Raw genomic sequence first — 18,282 nt, 5'->3', positions numbered from 1 at the left:
GATAGGTTGAACAGGTTAAGACTTTGTTCCCTGGAGCAGAGAAGAATGAGAGAAGATTTGATAGAGGTACACAAAATTTTGAGGGGTGTAAATAGGGTAAAGCCAATCACGAGTTTTTCCACTGAGGTTTAGTGAGACAAGAAGTAGAGGATATGGGTTAAGGGTGAAAGGTGAAATGTTTAAGAGGAATGAATATTCAGGAGGGCATTTCTTCATTCAGATGGTGGTGAGAGTGTGGAATGAGCCACTAGCAGAGGTGGTGAATGTGGGTTCAATTTCAACATTTAAAAGAAGATTGGACAGATGGGAGGGATATTGAGAGCTGGAAATCAATGGGACTAGGCAGAATAAATAGTATTCTATGAAATGTCGACCATTTGTTTTCTCCCACTGATGCTACTCAACAGACAGTTCCTCCATCAGATCATCTTTTGCTTCAGATTCAAGTGTCTGCAGTCTCCTGTGTCTCCAACCTGCTGGGGAAACACAACAAGTCGAGGAGCATCAGTGGGATATAAAGAATGGTCAACATTTTGGGCTTGACAAAAGGCTTCAGCTTGAACCGTCAACAACTCTCTTTCTCGAGGGGGCGTGGCCATGCAAAGGGCCTAGTCAGACGTGTTTTGGTTGAGCTCTCCATGAAGAGTGCTAAATAGACATTTAAAACTTGAAAATCAAAATTTTCTTCATCACAAATGGATAAAACAAGCACAAAGGACCAAAGCAACCAAGAACAAAGACTGAAGAAGCTCCTATTCAACCAGGTACTTCGGATGAAAGTCCGAAAGGTCAAGGTGCATAAATGGTGATGGGACCAGCAGAACCAGGTAAAACTGGGGAGTTTGGACAAGAGCTGAGCATCATCTGGAAAAAATGGAGAATTTAAGTAACTGATTCATAAGTGTGGAAACAGTGATGAGAGATATGACGGAGAAATTGACCAAAATAAAAGAGATCGTTGAAGATCTGATGGAGAGAATGGGTCGAGCAGAGATTGAAATGATGAAATGCATGAAAAAGTTGAGGCTTTGGGGAAAAAAGCCAAAGAATGGGAGTCAGATAAGCAAGGACTACTGGACAAAATTGATCATGTGGAGAACTTTAGTTGATGAAATAATGTCTGAATTATTGAACTAATGGAAGGAATTGAGGGAAGAGACCTGTTGAACATTTTTCAAAAATGGATCCCACAAGTGTTGGGAGAAGACAAATTTGGAGAAAAATTGCATATCAAGAGAGGTCACCGAACATTTGGACCCAGAAGAGCTGGCAACCAGAGACCAAGACCAGTTCTGGTGAGGCTTTTAAGTTACCGAGAATGGGAGTTAATTCTGGGAGCAGTATACAACTTCTCTAAACAGAATAATGGCCCACCCGAGGTTGATCATGAAAAGGTAATATTTTTTCAAGACTTTAGCCCAACTTGAATTAATCAAAGAAAATAACCATATAACCATTTACAGCACGGAAACAGGCCATGTCGGCCCTTCAAGTCCGTACCGGTTCACTTGAACAACTCCATTAGCTCCTCCACAAACTCCTAAGGAAGTAGAGGCTTTCTTCATGATGCCATTGGTGTGTGGGTTCCAGGAAAGATCTTCCGAGATAGTGACTCCAAAGAACCTACATTTGCTCATCCTCTCAGACAATTAAAATAATTTGAAGATATGAAAAGACTTGAAATATTCATTGATATACACTGTAACTTTGAGGGTTGAAGTAGTGGAAGGGAACCAGCGATTTTTCAAGACCAAGAACAAGATGGAAGATTTTCTGCAAAGTTTGTAAAATAAAAAAGAACAAGGTTGCCGAGGGAGAAGATTGTGAAAATATTTATAATGGAACTAAGTAAAGTTTGTATTTTTAATTTTTATTAAACCGTCTTGTATTTATTGTTTAAAAGTAAAATGTATATAAGTGTTCACAGAGAGCTCAATAAAAAGGGGAAAAAATCTGGGAGAATTGGTTACAGGGTGGAGACTCCAGTCTAATGGGGAGAATGGTGCCTGGAAAGGAGCAACAAAAGATGGCACTAAAGGGAGGGGTTCTTCTTCCTCGAGAGATTCTGCAGGTTTTTCTCACGGGCTTTCAGGGCTTTACGTTGGGGCAGGGACATTGTGTGTTTTTTTTTTAAAGTGGATCACTTTACTATTTAAAGGGATAAAGAGATTTTACTGTTAAAAAGTATTGCTTTAAAGAAGAATATGGATAGAACATTGAAATGTATTAGTTTTAATGTCAATGGAATTAACAGAATGGTGAAAACAGGTCTTGGGATAGCTAAAATAATTACAGGCAGATATTGTCTTTTTACAAGAAATACATCTCACCAAATTGGAACATGCAAAATTAAAAATAGGATGGATGGGGAAAGTAATATCATCTTCGTTTGAATCAAAAGCAAGAGGTGTAGTGATTTTAATTAATAAAAATATACCAATAATAATAGAAAGACATTAACAGATCAAACTGGAAGATTTGTAATGAAACACTGCAAAATATATGCAGAATCAAGGACAGTTATGAACATTTACGCCACAAATTATGATGATGAAGTCTTTATGAAAGATATCTTTTTAAAATCCACAGGGGGGAGACAAAATACATGATTAGAGGAGATTTCAATTTTTGTTTAGATCCAATACTGGACAAATCAGTGAGAAAAAGAACAAGGGGGAAAGCTGCAAAAACAACATTATCATTTATGAAGGATTTAAATTTGATTGATATATGGAGGCAGCTTTAACCCCTTAGAAAGAGACTACTCATTCTATTCAAGGGTACATGATTCACATAACAATTGACCTATTTTTAATTTCTGCTTAGTTACAAAGTAGAGTGGTAAAAAGGGAGCATTTGGCTCGACTTTTATCAGGGCCCTCACTGTTAATGTTAACTATTACGATCATGGAAAAGCAAGAGAGTATGTTTCGATGGTGCCTTAATACTACATTATTTAAGAAGGATTTTTGTGAATTTATTAAGAGACAGATAGAAATATTTTGTGAAGAAATCTTCCTGACAATAGTTTTTTTTAATATGGGATACACTTAGAGCTTAGTTGAGGGGACAAATTATTTCTTACACTAAAAATCTTAAGAGAGAATATGTTGGAGAATTAGAGGGTTTGGAGAAGGATATAACAGAATTGGAAAAGTAATATCAGATATCAGGAACACAAGAAAAATGAAGAATATTAGAGAATAAAAAGTTACAATATAATACATTGCAAACATAGAACAGGAACAATGACACTAAAAACTAAACAAACATATGAGTTCGGAGAACACGCACACTAAGTGTTGCCTTGGCAGTTAAAAGCAGAGGAGTCATCCAGAATGATAAATGCAATAGAAAGATACTGTAACATATAATCAAAAAGAAATAAAATTGTACGCTCAGACCAGTGGTTCTCAACCTTTTTCTTTCCACTCACATACCACTTTAAGTAATCTCTATGCCATCGGTGCTCTGTGATCAGTAAGAGATTGCTTAAGGTGATATCTGGGTGGGAAGGGAAGGTTGAGAATCACTGTTCTAGACCCAATTGTTATTGAAATAATTTGCTTGAGAAAAAGTGTAATTGGCCCATTTCCTTCGGAGTTATGAAACCGTGCACATAACGAGTCCATTAGGTACGATTAAAACAGTGGTTTTCAAACTTTTTCTTTCCACCTTAAGCAATCCCGTACTAATCACAAAGCACCTATGGCATAGGGAATACTTAAAGTGGTAAGTGTGTGTGTGTCTTTGTTGCCTTTTCCTTTTCTGCTCCATGTGCTGTTAATTATATCTCCATGTGTCCCCCTGAGTCTCCAGATGTGGATGAAAGGAAACAAAGCCGACCAAATGGATAAATTTTTAAGCTGTTCGTCTTTGCTCTGTGCCACCATTAACATTCCAACTGCTAGCGTCCATTCACAGGGCTTGGACAGCCTGTTGGGGAAGGGAATACTATTGCAGAGCAGTGCATATGACACATTCACATCAGATCCAGGGTATGGCAGAAATTATTCCTTAAAAGGCAGGGGTGGTGATTTGATGCAGATTAGACAACTTGCTTACCTGGCTTGGCGTAGACCACATGAGAGCACTATGGGGAAGGGCCACAGTCAAGAGTCCTTCTGCTACCAGCATTGAGAGGCTGAGATCAGCAGGGAAGCCCTAGAAACATCGGAGGGGGGTTGGGGTAAACTACAAGGAGTCATGGTGGTGGCAACGATGGTACATCGGACATTGGAAGATGATAGTAAAATGTTTAGCCATGGAATGTATGAAGATGACACTAGGGATTCAAAAAGACTTTACGTGAATGGAGTTTATTTTTTGGAGAATAAAAATACCTGGTGTTAGGTTCTCTCCTAAATCCTCCCAGGTCCTACAGCTTGTCGGCAGTCCATGAGAGAATCCCAACCTGTGGGCCCAAGAGATTTGAATCACCTTAGATATCTGCTATCACAGTTGTTGATTCACAGTTAAAGGTCGAGACTTTTCAATCAAAACATGCTTGCATCCAATCAATGAAATCAATTCAAGGAGATTGGTGGCAGGGAAGGTGGCCATTCAGCCCATCTTGTTTTCATCAGTTGAGGATGAGCCACCAGTGTAAATCCATAGCCTTACAGACCATTGGGTCTAGAGCAGTGATTCTCAACCTGCCCCATTATCCCTTCAGACTTTATCCATCCTCTGGCAGAACAACAGAAATTTATGCTTCCTGTTTATTCTATGGGGAACAGATTCCTCCCATCCACAACAACCAGGCCTTTAAAGACTTTGTTTTGAAATACCTCAATTAAATCTTTTCTCAGCCTCCTTAAAATTCTCTGGGGAAAATAGTCTAGGGATCCTTGGAACTGCCAAAAAAGAAGCAATTTTAACAACGGAAAGACACGTTACTTCACAAGCCTCCTGTCAATCTCATGAATTTGCCCACCTCATTCAAGTCAGGTTCATGTACATCCATATATTACAATAGACTCTTCTGGAGGACACTTGAGGATTACTACATATCATCTCTAAATCATTCTTAATGAAAAAAAAAACAGTCTAATTGTTGAGTTACTGGATCATAGATTGAAGATTTGAGTTCAAACCCTTCCATGGCAGCTGCGATTCAAGTGATTAAATACACTGGAATAAAAAACAGGGTTGACATTAATCAAATTGAAACTGCCTGAGAGCTGACTCCAACCTATCTGTTCAGTTGAATGTTAACTGTTCTCAGGAATAGCCTTGTGATGGGAAATTATTATTAAAAAATGCAGGGTTTGACAAAGATATCTACTGTGAAAATACTCAAGAAAAGAGTCAGTCAGGAGTTCACGGGGCAGTCGGTGGAACATAATCTGCAGAGTTGTCGAGAAAAAGGAGGGGGATGAGCTTTACTGGACTGGTCCTCAAAGGTTGGAACTCCTTTTAGCATTGTAGCGTTGTGCACACGGGGACGTCAGCAGCGCAGCTGGTGGGGCCGCTGTATTGCGGAGCCAGTGACCAGAATTCAATCCCCACTCCCTCCGGTACTGTCTGTGTACATCCTCACTGGAAAATGTGAGTTTCCTCTGGGCACTCTGGGAGATAGGTCAATGGGCCACTCTGCTGCCACCATTGTATAGACCTGGAGGGAGGGGAGACTTGTTGGGGAGAATAGATTACAAAGGAAATGACTGGTGGATTTGGATTGGTCAGAAAGATGGCATAGACTGGTTGGTCTCCTATGCTGTTAGAAATATGGAATAGTTTGTTTATTATCAACTGACTATACATGTACAACCAGACAGAACATTGTTTCTCCAGACCACGGTGCACACATATAATACATTTCTCACCTAGCACATAATAAACAACAAGGTACATAACAATATAGTATAAAATAAATATGTATAACTATTCTGGGATAATTTACTCATTTTATGTTTATAAGAACATAAGAAACAGGAGCAGGAGTTGGCCATCCCATCTGTCGAGCTGCTCAATAAGATCACAGCTAATGTGGCTGTGGACTCAGCTCCATGATCCTGCATTTTCCCTGTAACCCTCACCTTCCCTATTTTTTCAAAAATCTATCTCTCCATGCCAATTAGTGAAGCCGTCTCTTGTTTCCTTGGGCAGAGAATTCCACAGATTCACTCTTCTCTGGGAGAAGCAGTCCCTCCTAAATCTACGCCCCTAATCTTGAGATGAGGTAGCCCAGTTATAGCCTCGCCTGCCTGTGGTAACAACTTTCCTGCTTCTATATATGCTTTTCAAAACTTTATGTGTCTAAAAGGCCTTCCCTCATCCTTCAACATTTCAACAAGAACAGACCCAGTCGACTCAATCTCTCCTCAGAGGCTAAGCCTCTCATCTCTGGAATCAACCTGGTGAACCTCCTTTGCATACCCTCCAGAGTCTGAATAACCCTTCCCAAACATTAACAGGCTCAGCGTTGTAGTCCTGATATACCACCAAATCATTGGAAACTTGGTCAGGGAAGAACTCATTCTGATGAGACATAATACTGTCTGCCTTCTCTCTGGAATTCCATGGAGTTAAACAGGTTAGGACTTTATTCCCTGGAGTGTAGAAGAATGAGAGGAGATTTGATAGAAGTTTACAAAATTATGCGAGGTATAGATAGAATAAATGCAAGTAGGCTTTTTCCATGGAGGTTAGGTGAGATACAAACCAGAGGGCATAGGTTAAGGGTGAAAGGGGAGAAGTTTAGGGGGAACATGAGGGGGAACTTCTTCACACACAGAGAGGTGGGAGAGTGGAACAAGCTGCCATCTGAAGTGGTGAAGGTGGGCTTGACTTTGACATTTAAGAAAAATTTGGACAGGTACGTGGATGGGAGGGGCATGGAAGACTATGGGCTGGGTGCAAGGCAGTAGGACTTGGCATAATAATAGTTCAGCACAGACTAGATGGGCTGACGGGCCTATTTATGTACTGTAATGTTCTTAAAAAATACTATTACTGAAGGATTACATGTCACCATCTGTGGTCCCTGTTTGACATTGCTGACAACTTGTGCACTACTTCATTGAGCTTTGCGCAATGTGTGACCTGCTGAGGGTGAATGACAATGTCTCCGATTGTGTTTGTTCAGTGCGGGAGGAACTGGAGTTCTCCTGAACGTCGACCGGGTGGCTAAGCAACTTGTGGAGCTGGGAGTACGTGGCGTGCAGGTGCGCGGACTGGCTGATTCAGGCTGGTTTCTGGACAACAAACAATACCAGAGGACGGACTGCATCGACACAGTATCGTGTGCCCCCACTGATGCAATCAAAAAAGGGATAAGGTACAGATATGTTGCTGCCAAACATTTCCTGTTGAGGGCTTATACAAGATTCACTTGGATGCTGCCTGGACTCGAGGAGCTGAGTTACAGGGAAAGGTTAAGGTTAAACAGGTTAGAACTTTATTCCCTGGAGCATTGGAAAATGAGGGGAGATTTGACATTAGGGGCATAGTACATGCAAATATGCTTTTCCACTGAGGGTAAGTGAGACAAGAACTAGAAGACAAGGGTTAAGGGTGAAAGGGGAAAGGTTTAAAGGGAACATGAGGGGGAACCTTTTCACATAGAGAGTGATGGGAGAGTGGAACGAGCTGCCAGCTGACAGCGGGCTCAAATTGCACATTTAAGAAACATTTGGACAGGTACATAGATGGGAGGGCTAAGGACTGGATGTAGGTAAATGGGACTAGGCAGAATAATAGTTTAGCACAGACTAGAAGGGTTGAAAGGCCTGTTTCTGTATTGCAGTGTTCTGTGGTTCTATGTATTTATTATAGAAACCTAATCAGGAAATGTATGTGTGTTCTGTATGCTGTTTTTGTAACAGCAATCCCATATTCTGAAGGATTTGTTTCCAAATCTAACTGAGCACCTCTGGCCCTGATAGCCACCTTCCAATCTAACAAATCTGCTTCCTGCGCAACACATCACAATAGGTGTTCCTGACACATGGGGATTATTACCTACCAGCTCCAGATCACTCTTAATGAAGAAGGCATAAATATTAATTTTCGGTGATTCAGTTTCTGGAGATGGTTCGAAATGAAGACTTGTTTGCCGGAATGACATGGCAGGAGCTAACAATTGTGATGATAGTTCAGCGGTGGAGTTGCAAGAATTGGGTCTCAGCAGAGTGAGAAAGCTCCATATGGGCACTTCATACAGCTCTCTGCAGTACTGAGGCGGTGCTGCCCTTTGGATGTGACCTTGAACATAACCCCTGATGATACGCTGATGAAAGTATGGTGGAGTTCCGTTTGCCTGGCTTTGAGCTCTCCGTGCAAGCTTGCTAATCAGTTTCCAACATTGCAGCAAAGCATCACATCATGCTTTGGGACACTGTGAGGTTCTGAGGAGAAACATATTAATCCACGGCCTTCTACTTCCCTGAGATTGCTTACTTAAAGGGCTGCTCTGCTTTGAAAGATAGGATCATGTCAGGGTGAAATGACTAAAACCATTCTTTATGCTTTCAGTTACTGGAATGGAGTTGTGCCAGAACGTTGCAGGCAACAATTCAAAGAAGGGGAAGAGTGGAACTGCTTTTTTGGATACAAAATATATCCAACATTAAGAAGTAAGTTAAACAACTTAAAGTTGATGTTCTCCAGACACCATCCGGAGTGAGTCTGGAAGAATGGCCCAGTTTCTCACGGGAAATAGGGCTCTCCAACTGAATCAGAGGGAAAAGGAATTACATAAATTCTTGGATTGGTAGCTCTCTGCCTGTAACCTTCTTCTTTAAAACACCTACTGCAGCCAAAGATCCTGGAGGAACTCAACAGGGTAGAAATGGTCACTCAACATTCCAGGTTGGGTCTCTCTAGCAAGACCATTTCTATCCATGGATGCTGTCTGACCTGCTGAGTTCCTCCAGCAACTCTTTGTCATCTCAGGATTCCAGCATCTTCCAACTCTGGTGTTTCTCTCATTCAACCCACTCATTATAACTTGCAGGTGGATCCCAATCCCAAATTTGGAGACTGATGCAACGAATCTGTAAACTGTGGGCCAGAAATACAAGAGGCGCAGCAGTTAGCACAGCGCTATTACAACACCTGGTTCGAATCTGGAGCTGTGTGTGGGGAATTTGTATGCTCTCCCCATGTCTGCGTGGGTTTCCTCCGGCGCTCCGGTTTCCTCCCACTTTCCAAGGGGTCGGCAGGTTAATTGGTCACGTGGGTATAATTGCAGAGTGAGCTAGAGGGTTGAAAGTTTAAAAAAAAAGAACTGAAGATTTTGATTAGAAACATCGGATTGATGTAAAAATATAACTGGTTCTTTAGGCTACTTCAGAGATGGAAAACTTCATGTCCCTGACCTCTGACCAATGTCATCTCTCCACTCCTCAACTGTAGGACATTTGAAGAGTACTTTTAAGGCAATGAGCAGAACTTGTATCTATCAACACTGCTAACAAGTTATGGGTTCTGATGTGATGGGTAGATGTTCAAACCGAGGAGAGAATGACTAAATAGAATGCTCAAAAACAATGAGGGCTTCCAATAAAAGTTAATGGGGAAAAAAACTAATTTAATTGGAGGGCTGGTGAGAAATGGAGGGCTGGTTCGGATTTCAGATGATCAGCAATGGAAACCAAGGAGAGAAGGAATTTTGTTTTATGAATCTGGATTAGACCATGAAGGCCGACGCAAAAGCAGAGTCAGAAGTAACTTGAAATAGCAAGTTAGATTAATGCTAGACAAAGAAAGGGAAAGGACAACATGGGGGAAAAGTTCCATTTAAATGTATTATTATATGTACCAAGGTTCAGTGAGAAGGTTTATTTAGCGAGAAGTCCAGCAAGATATCCCATACATATACAGCAAGTACATCACAACACAGATATGATTTGCAGCATATTTCTGGCCATTTAAACCCATGCCACTCAATTTCTCCCAAATTAATGTACAAATCTGTATGTTTTGAAGGGTGGGAGGAAACCGGAGCACCCGAAGGAAACCCACGTAGATGTGGGAAGAACGTACAAACCGCTTACAGACAGCACTGGATTAAAACCCTGTTCGCTGGCACTGTAACAGCATTGCATTAACCAGCAGAAAAGAAACTGTCCTTGAGTTTAGTGGTGCGTGATTTCACACTCATGAATCTTATCATTTTCCCAATGGGAGGAGGGGGAGGAGAGTGTGGCCCGAATGCTATGAGTTTTTTTAAAATGTAAATCACGAAAGTCTGCAGACGTTGTGGTTGAAGTAAAAACTCAACACTGGAGGTCAAACTCAGCAGGTCAAACAGAGTCCTTTATGAAGCAAACATAAAGATACACATCCAACATTTCGGGTTTGAAATACAGGCATAGAAAAATACAGGCAGGTGCCCGAACAAAATAGTGGGGGAAGGGGCAGGAGGAGCAGCACTGTTCCACAGGCAGGAGGTAATAAGTGCATAAGGGAGGGAGGAGGGCATACCATCAAGCAGAGGAAAGAGAGATGGCTCTGTGAATGGAGAGGTGGAGGAAAGAAGGGGAAAGGGAGGGGAGGGAAATGGAGAGTGGGCTAGCAGAAACCGGAGAAATCAATGTTAATGCCATCTGGTTGGAGAGTGCCCAGACGAAAAATAAAGTGTTGTTCCTCCAATTTACGAGTGGTCTTAGTGGGATGGTACATTTTTTTTAGATATTGGCTGCTTTTCCAAGAGAGCAAGATGTTTAGGTTGAGTTGCTGGAGAGGAAGGGCTTATGTGAAAGCCACCAGCATAAGTATGATGGGCTGAATGATTCATTTCATTCTGCATTATTCCAATGGTTAAAGTCCAAGAAACCTGGTAGTTGGTGGCAGAGTGTCGGTATAGCAATAACTAATGTGGAGTGAGTTAGTTGCACCTGATTGGGCATAGTCAGATTCAATCTCAGATTCTCCTGATGTGTTCCCAATGAAGGGTGAGATACTTGTAGAGTTCAGAGGGAGGGTGATCTGTAGCAAAGTCCCAAGAATCCTGACCACGATTTGTAATCGCAGGCCCGATGTTCGTGGTTCAGTGGCTGTTTGATGAAGCGCAGCTCACAGTCGATAATGTTCATCTCACTGGACAACCAGTTCAAGAAGGCCAGTGGAACTACATTCAGAACCTGGGCCGAGAGCTGAAGAACACTCTGAAAGATGTTCCGTAAGTGTAGCACCCCTCTATAGATCCTCGCATGCTGTGGTTCAGTTTGGGACAATGTTATAAGTAGGCTCATGGACTAATTAGAAGTGGTGCATTCTATTTGATTGTCGGATGATTTGGTTGGGGAGTTTGGGGTGGGGCATCTATTTGTCTTACTGTGGCCCAGGGAAAATTAACAGGAGTCCTTCAGTGAAAGAACCTCACAGATGCTGAACCCCCACTGTATCGGTGAGTCCTTAGTAAATCAGGGGAAATTTCTCATTAACAACTGAATGCCTTGGTATGGACCAGTTTCCTGAGGTGGGGGGTTTGGAAGCAGGTTTCTACCTTGTTTCTGTGCCTGAAACTCTGGAGGCAGAGGGATGTAATCTTGCTCCTGTGTCTTGGGGAAATGGAGATTTCATCCATCTTTGCACACACCTTAATGGAGCGACACCTGGTGGTCATTTGTGTGAGATTCCCAAAAAGCTGCAGGACTTTGTTGGTGCAGAGGTAACAAACCCTCGGATTCAGAAGGTTGGAACCTTGCACTTGACATGTGTCTTCAAGCCAGCAAGAAACTTTAGTACATAAAATCACAAGGGGCATCCCGGAGTACTGAATGCATCTGATCTCCTTGCTTGAGAAAGGATAGGGTATGGTGAGACAGCTGTTGAAGAAGAAGAAGGAAGCATACATTAGGTTTATGAAGAAAGGTGAGGAAGGGTTGCCTCACAACTCTTGAACACTGCCATTCTATCACCTTCTCTACTTGTCAAATTCCACCATCCTCCATCCCCCTCCTCCGGCTTCTCCCTGTACGGTGACTTCCTTCACCTGACCCCACCCCCCTGCGTCATTCTCCTGCCTCTCTCTCCCTTTGTCCAGCATAGATCATGGAACATTCCAGCACAGAATATCCCCCTCAGCTCACGATGTGACACCAACCCATGTAAACAGTTAAACAGAAAAGTCTGCAGATGCTATGATTGTAGTTCAATACACAAAAGTGCTGGAGAAACAGCAGATCATATATCGTCCGTAGGAAGCAAAGTTGCGTGACCTACGGAGTTTCTCCAGCACATTTGTTATTGTATCCCAAAAATCTCATCCTTCCTTACCTCACACACATAACCCTCTATTTCTCTTTCTTTTGTACCAGCCTCTACCACAAACCCCTGGCACACACCACTCTCTTGAATTAAAAATATAGCTCTGATACCTTCCCTAAATTTTCCTTCACTCACCTTATACTGATGTCTTCTGGTATTTGCTATTGCACTTCATTATTATATAACTCTATGAAATCACCTCTGATCCTTCATTACTCCAAAGAGAAAAGCCCCAGCTCTGTCAGTATTGCCTCATAAGACATGTTCTCCAATCCAGGCAACGTCTTGGTAAATCTCCACTGCACCCTCTCCATCGTACCCATATCCTTCCTGTAATGATGTGACCAGAAATGAATACAATATTCTAAATGTTTTCATGAGCTGCAATATTGCCTCACAACTCTTGAACACTGCCAGTCTATTGCCTCTGTCTCCCAACTCCTCCATTCACCCTCCCTATCTGTCCATCATCTTCCATCCCTCCCTGGGCCACCAGCCCCTATCCAACTCCTCCCATCCTGTCCTCATTAAATAGGCTCTCTCCCCTCGCACTCTCAATTTTTATGAAGGGTTTCAACCTGAATCATTGGCCATTCCTTTTCTCCTTCAGATACTACTCAACCCGCCGAGTTCCTCCAGCAGATTGTTTTGCTTCAGATTCTAGCGTCTCCAGTCTCCAGATATCAAGGCAATGCATTCATTTGAAAAATCAAATCAAGTTTATTGTCATCTGATTGTACAAGTGCAACCCAACGAAACAACATTCTCCAATCCTTGGTGCAAAAACCTGCAGACACACAACCAGATGAAACACACATACAGACAAACAATACATATGCAGGATAAGTATACAGCTATACAAATGAATAAATAAATAGACATTGTTTCATGAATATGAGAGTCTTGGTGGTTAGTGAGCAGTTCCTTTGGTCGTTCAGCATTCTCACTGCCCTTCGTAAGCTAGCTGTTCCTCATCCTGGTGGTACTGGCTTTGATACTCCTGAAAGCTGATGAAGCTGAAACCACTGAGTGCTTTATTTGAACTGTACAATATTTATATTGTTCCATCATTGATTCAAAATATATTTTTGACTTTAGGGCAGTTTTTGCACCTGCTTGCTTGTCTCACGAAGTTATCACAAAAAGGTAAGGCAGAAACTAGGGGAAAGGAAGACCTTTATTGAATACATAGTTTTATTAACAATTGAATTGGTTAAATTCTGCTTGCTAATGTTGTTAAAATCCTGCTCAAAAGTGTGCCAGCAACAAATCAGTATACTTTAAGTGTTGCACTGAACTGTCGATCACTCTTCCAATCCCCATTGATTCAAAGCGATGTAAACCACCCTGATTTGGCTCAGAGGGAGATTTTTGGCAGCTGGCTGTGGTTGTAAACTAAATGAAAAGCATGTACCGGTAATTAATCCCCTCCACAGACTCCATCTATCTCTCCCACTGCCTAGGAAAGGCAGCTAACACACTGAAGGACTTGTCACACCCTGGATACATTCGCCTCTCCCTCTTCCTGTTGAGGAAAATGCTAAAGAGACTGAAAGCATGCACTAACAGCGCAGAAACGCTGGAGGAACTCAGCAGGTCTCGCAGCATCCAGAGAAGGTAAAGATACAGTATATAGCCAATGTTTTAGGCCTGAGTCCTAACCTTGAAGAAGAGCTCAGGCCTGAAATGTCTTATCTTATCCTCCTTTGGACGCTGCAAGACCTGCTGAGTTCCTCCAGCATTTGTTTTTTTTCTACAATCACAGTGTCTGAAAACTTTTGTGTTTCACACCAACAGGTTAAAGACAGTTTCTTTCCCACAGCCATCAGGCTCCTGAATGAACCCCACAGCAGTGCTCTCATGCTGCCCTTGCTTGAGCCAATGAATCTTTCTTTTTGATTGCAATCCTCTCTGCTCTTTACATGGCTGTTTGAACGTCAGGGAATACCTGTTAGTCTGTTCGCAGAAGAACCATTTTCAATGTACGAGATATGTTGTGACAAAAAAGAAGTTAAAATTAAATCTTCAAGGTCATGCAGCATCTTACACTCTGGCATTAGTAGAACACCATGTTTAAAACTAAGGCCTGGAAGTGTGAGTTGTATTTCCTCAGAAAAAGGGCAGAGATAAGAATTGGAGAGGGTGTTAGCTGGGATTAATTGGGAGGTCGTGATGATAGGAGAACAAGCAAGTTTTAATCATCTGGAGATACTAAGAAAAAAAGAGTTCATGATTTGAAAATCCGAGGAAAGGATGATTTGAATTAACAAAGAATGGAAAAGAGGCAATCATTTAAAAAAAATTATTGGAGATACTGAAAATCCGAAATCCAAACAGGACGTACTGGAAACTCTTGGTAGGACAGGCAGTATCTTTCGAGAGAGAGAGGCACAAGTTATCACGTCGAGTTAAAGCCCTAAGTCAGAATGGAAGGAGGGACAGCTAACTGCACATTGAGGAGAAAGAAATAGAAATGATATTGAGGAAAATGTTCATGGGAATCTTGCATAGAAGCGACCTGTGGAGGTGACCAGATATGATGAGAGATCTATCTCTGTTTAGTAAATTAATTCCATGAATTAAAGAATAGTATTTGAGGAAAGATTCAGCATATTGGACTGAGCCCTTTTGTGGAAGATTGAGATCTGATATCAAGTACTGATTCAGGAAGTTGACGGGGTCAGTGAAGGAGAAGATTGTTCTTCCAGTGAGGTAGTATGTAAGGGGAAAATGCATTCTGCAGCATTTAAGGACTGAGGTAAGGTAGATTTTTGTTTGCTCAGGGAGTTATAGATCTTTGGAATTCTGTACCCCCAACAAATATGGAGGTTCAGTGCTGTGGTTGTTTTTTAGACTGGGAAAAGCAAGGGTTATGGGGAAACAGGCAGGAAGGTAGAATTGAGGCTGAGATGTGTTCAGTGTGATGCAATGGGCTTGAGGGAGCTGTAACATTCCCTGCTGTGCCTGTTTCTTACATCCTCACACTTCCTGATGATTTATAAGGAGGCTTTGCTGGCTATCTGACCCATGCTGGCTCGCAAAGTGTTGCCATTCTCACCAGCCTCTCCCCCCCCTCCCCCCAACATACCCATCACCTCGCCTCAGATTCTACCACCCTCTGGTTGCCTGGGGCCATTTTCAGTGAATAGATACCAACCCTCACGAGTCTTTGGGATGTGGGGGAAACCGGAGGAGCCAGAAAGGAGAATGTACAAACTCCACACAGTCAGCACCCAAGGTTGGGATCGAACCCAAGCTCCTGAAGAGGGGACTGACAAGATTTGTCATTTTGAAGCATCTTTCCCCCCCCCTCCCCCAAATATAATTCATTTATAATAAAAATGATAAATACATATAACTGGATCCTCTAAATGATCCTACTGACAGTTCTCTCCATCATTCCTATTACCTTCTCCTTCCTTGTACAATTGGTTAGCTACATTCTCTTAAAATGCATTAACACCCCTCATACTTTTTTCCCATGAATTTTTTGACAGACTGTTGCTCAGGGCTCAATCCATTAACACTGCATGAGAAAAGATCGCTCAACATTCATCAAAGAGAACAGGTGTCAGGAAGGTGGAAATGAGGAGGAAGAAACACACAAGTCTGCAGACGCTGTGGTTGAAGTTAAAACACGATGCTGGAGAAACTCAGCAGGTCAATCGGTGTACTTTATATTGCAAAGATAAAGATACATTTTGGGCTTGAGCCCTTCATCAAGGTACGAGCAAAATGTAGGCAGGCGCCCAAACAAAATGGAGGTGGGTAGGAGAAGGGGGTGAAGTGCGGTCCCACAGGCAGGAGGTAATAGGTGGATAAGGGAGGGAGTGGATACCAGTAAGGAATGGCTCTGTGAATGGAAAGGGAAGGGGGTGGAGACCTGGAGGACAGGGAAGTGATGGAGAAGAACAGGGAGTGGGTTAGCAGAAAAAGGAGAAGTCAATGTTAATGCCATATGGTTGAAGAGTGCCCAGATGGAAAATTAAATGTTGCTCTTCCAACTTACAGGCGGCCTTGGTTTGGCAGTGCATGAGGCCATGGACAGACATGCCAGCAAATGTCTTGTCACTCTCCAAATGAATGGCATTAACATTGACTTATCGGGTTTCTGCTACCCTGTACACCCTATCTTCCCCATCCCTGTGTCTTCTTTCCTCCAGCTCTCCACTCCATTCACAGAGCCACCCCCCTTCCCTTGCTTGCTTCTGTGCCCTCCCTCCCTCATCCACCTATTACCTCCTGTCTGTGGGACTGTGCTCCTCCCCCTGCCCCTCCCATCCCCACCATTTTGTTTGGATGCCTGCCTAAATTTTGTTAATTCCCTGATTAAATGCTCAAGTCAGAGATAAAGATACATTGCTTATGTACCTTTATCTTTGCTAATATAAAGTGTACTGTTCAACCTGCTGAGTTTCTCCCGCATTGTGTTTTTACTTAGGTGAACTTGAGAATTGTGGTTCACGTTGTTGTTGACTAGAATGCTTCCTGTTCATACAGCACCAGTTATCATGTCTTGTTTTTAGTTATTGGTTGAACCTTCAAGTCAAAGGAGTCTCCCTACCCCGGGCATTGCACTGCTGGGACAGGAGTCTGCAAGACAGCAACAAGAATGGCAAGAATTCCCTGAAGGGATGTCCCATTCATCTGACCGACAGCTGCCACTGGCCACACTGTAACCCGACCTGCCCCACCATCAGAGACCAGTACACAGGTCAGGAGATGACTGTCATACAATTTCTAATGCACATGGGATTCGATATACAGAAGATGGCCCAGCAACAGGGCTTGGAGGTTAGTAAATTACTGGGGATGTTGAGCAGCGAGAGCTAAAATATCCCCACAGTGGGACTGACGAGACTTTAGGCGAGGAAAAGAAGGCAAAGTCCACGGTGAGGAAAGGCGGGCAGCCTTTGCCTTTTGTAACCTCACAACCTCTCACAACATAACCTGCAAGGACACAAAATTAACATTCAACGTGGTGGAAAGCACTGGATTGTTTAATTAAAGGTGACAGAAAGAGGAGCAGAAAGAAATACCGGTTGTCATGGATTGGATCGCAGAAAGATAAAATGCGGACGGAAGCATTCCTTTTCCCATTAGTTAACGGTGTGACGCCATGCAGGGCGATTTAACACAGGAACACTGAGGTCAAAAGTGATGCAATCTAGAATGCCGTGCATTTTTTAACAAACTAAAACCCATGCTGAGTTGGTAATTTTACATATTTATTTTATTATGTAAATCATATTTATAAGTGTTATGCAGGCAGAGAGCTAAATATGTTTCTTTATAAATTGTAAATACTGTTTCCTAATCGCATGTTTTTTTGTAATGGAATTAAAATCATCTTATGACAACCACTTTAAAGTGTTAGATGCTGTGAGATTTATTTTTAAAATTTTGACATACAGTGCAGTAACAGGCCCTTCTGGCCCATGAGCCATTGCTGCCCAATTACACCTATGTGACCAATCAACGGATGAGCCAGTCTCCAGCTGCCCACATCCTGTGTGGGTTCTTCAACTGCAAGTCTCCAGCAGCCCACACCTGTGAGTCCTTTAACCGTTGAAGCCCTCGCTATTACACTGATATGTAGGGTTGTCTCTTGTTCATTCAAAATCTGATGGTGAAGGGGAGGAAGCTGTTTCTGTAACATTGAATGTGTGTCTTCAGGCTCACGTGCCTCCTTCCAGATGGTAGCAGTGAGAAAGAGCATGGATAGGATGGGTTTGAAGGGATACTAGCCAAGTGCAGGCAGATGAGACTTATGTGGGTGGGACATTTTGGTTAGAATGAGCAGATTAGGCACCAGGGCCTGTTTGCACGCTGTATGACTCTAGATCAGAATGAAAACGTGAAACCATTTTAGTACAGAGAAGATAAGCATCTGCCAAGCTAAATTTCATAAACTCAGGACAGGAGAGCAACTGAAGGTCTGTTTTATTGTTAGGGGTGCAGGGCAATGCTCATGCTGACACTTTGTTTGCCTTAAGACAGGCAAAAATTGAAGTGCATCATGTATCATTCATTCATTCTGGTGCCTCGATGTTCAGTGTGGGC

General features: G+C 42.4%; 1 protein-coding gene across 2 annotated transcripts in view; it reads left to right on the top strand.

Annotated features, from left to right (window-relative positions):
- notum1a (notum, palmitoleoyl-protein carboxylesterase a) overlaps positions 1-17,582 on the top strand; it is a 49,075-nt gene extending 31,493 nt beyond the window's left edge. The window contains exons 7-11 of one of the 2 annotated variants that reach the window (XM_069929667.1): positions 7,091-7,282; positions 8,479-8,579; positions 10,981-11,128; positions 13,318-13,365; positions 16,746-17,582. In XM_069929667.1, the coding sequence (XP_069785768.1) occupies positions 7,091-7,282; positions 8,479-8,579; positions 10,981-11,128; positions 13,318-13,365; positions 16,746-17,052 (796 nt within the window). In that variant the 3' untranslated portion in view covers positions 17,053-17,582. Of the gene's footprint in view, positions 1-7,090; positions 7,283-8,478; positions 8,580-10,980; positions 11,129-13,317; positions 13,366-15,716; positions 15,961-16,745 lie in introns of those variants that run through there. The other variant, XM_069929669.1, reaches the window with a different exon arrangement.
- Positions 17,583-18,282: the final 700 nt, after the last annotated feature.

The sequence above is a fragment of the Narcine bancroftii genome, chromosome 3 (assembly GCF_036971445.1).
Source record: "Narcine bancroftii isolate sNarBan1 chromosome 3, sNarBan1.hap1, whole genome shotgun sequence".
NCBI classification, from domain to species: domain Eukaryota; kingdom Metazoa; phylum Chordata; class Chondrichthyes; order Torpediniformes; family Narcinidae; genus Narcine; species Narcine bancroftii.
The sequence above is the reverse complement of the archived record's forward strand: the minus strand, read 5'-3'. Positions and strand labels throughout refer to the sequence as shown.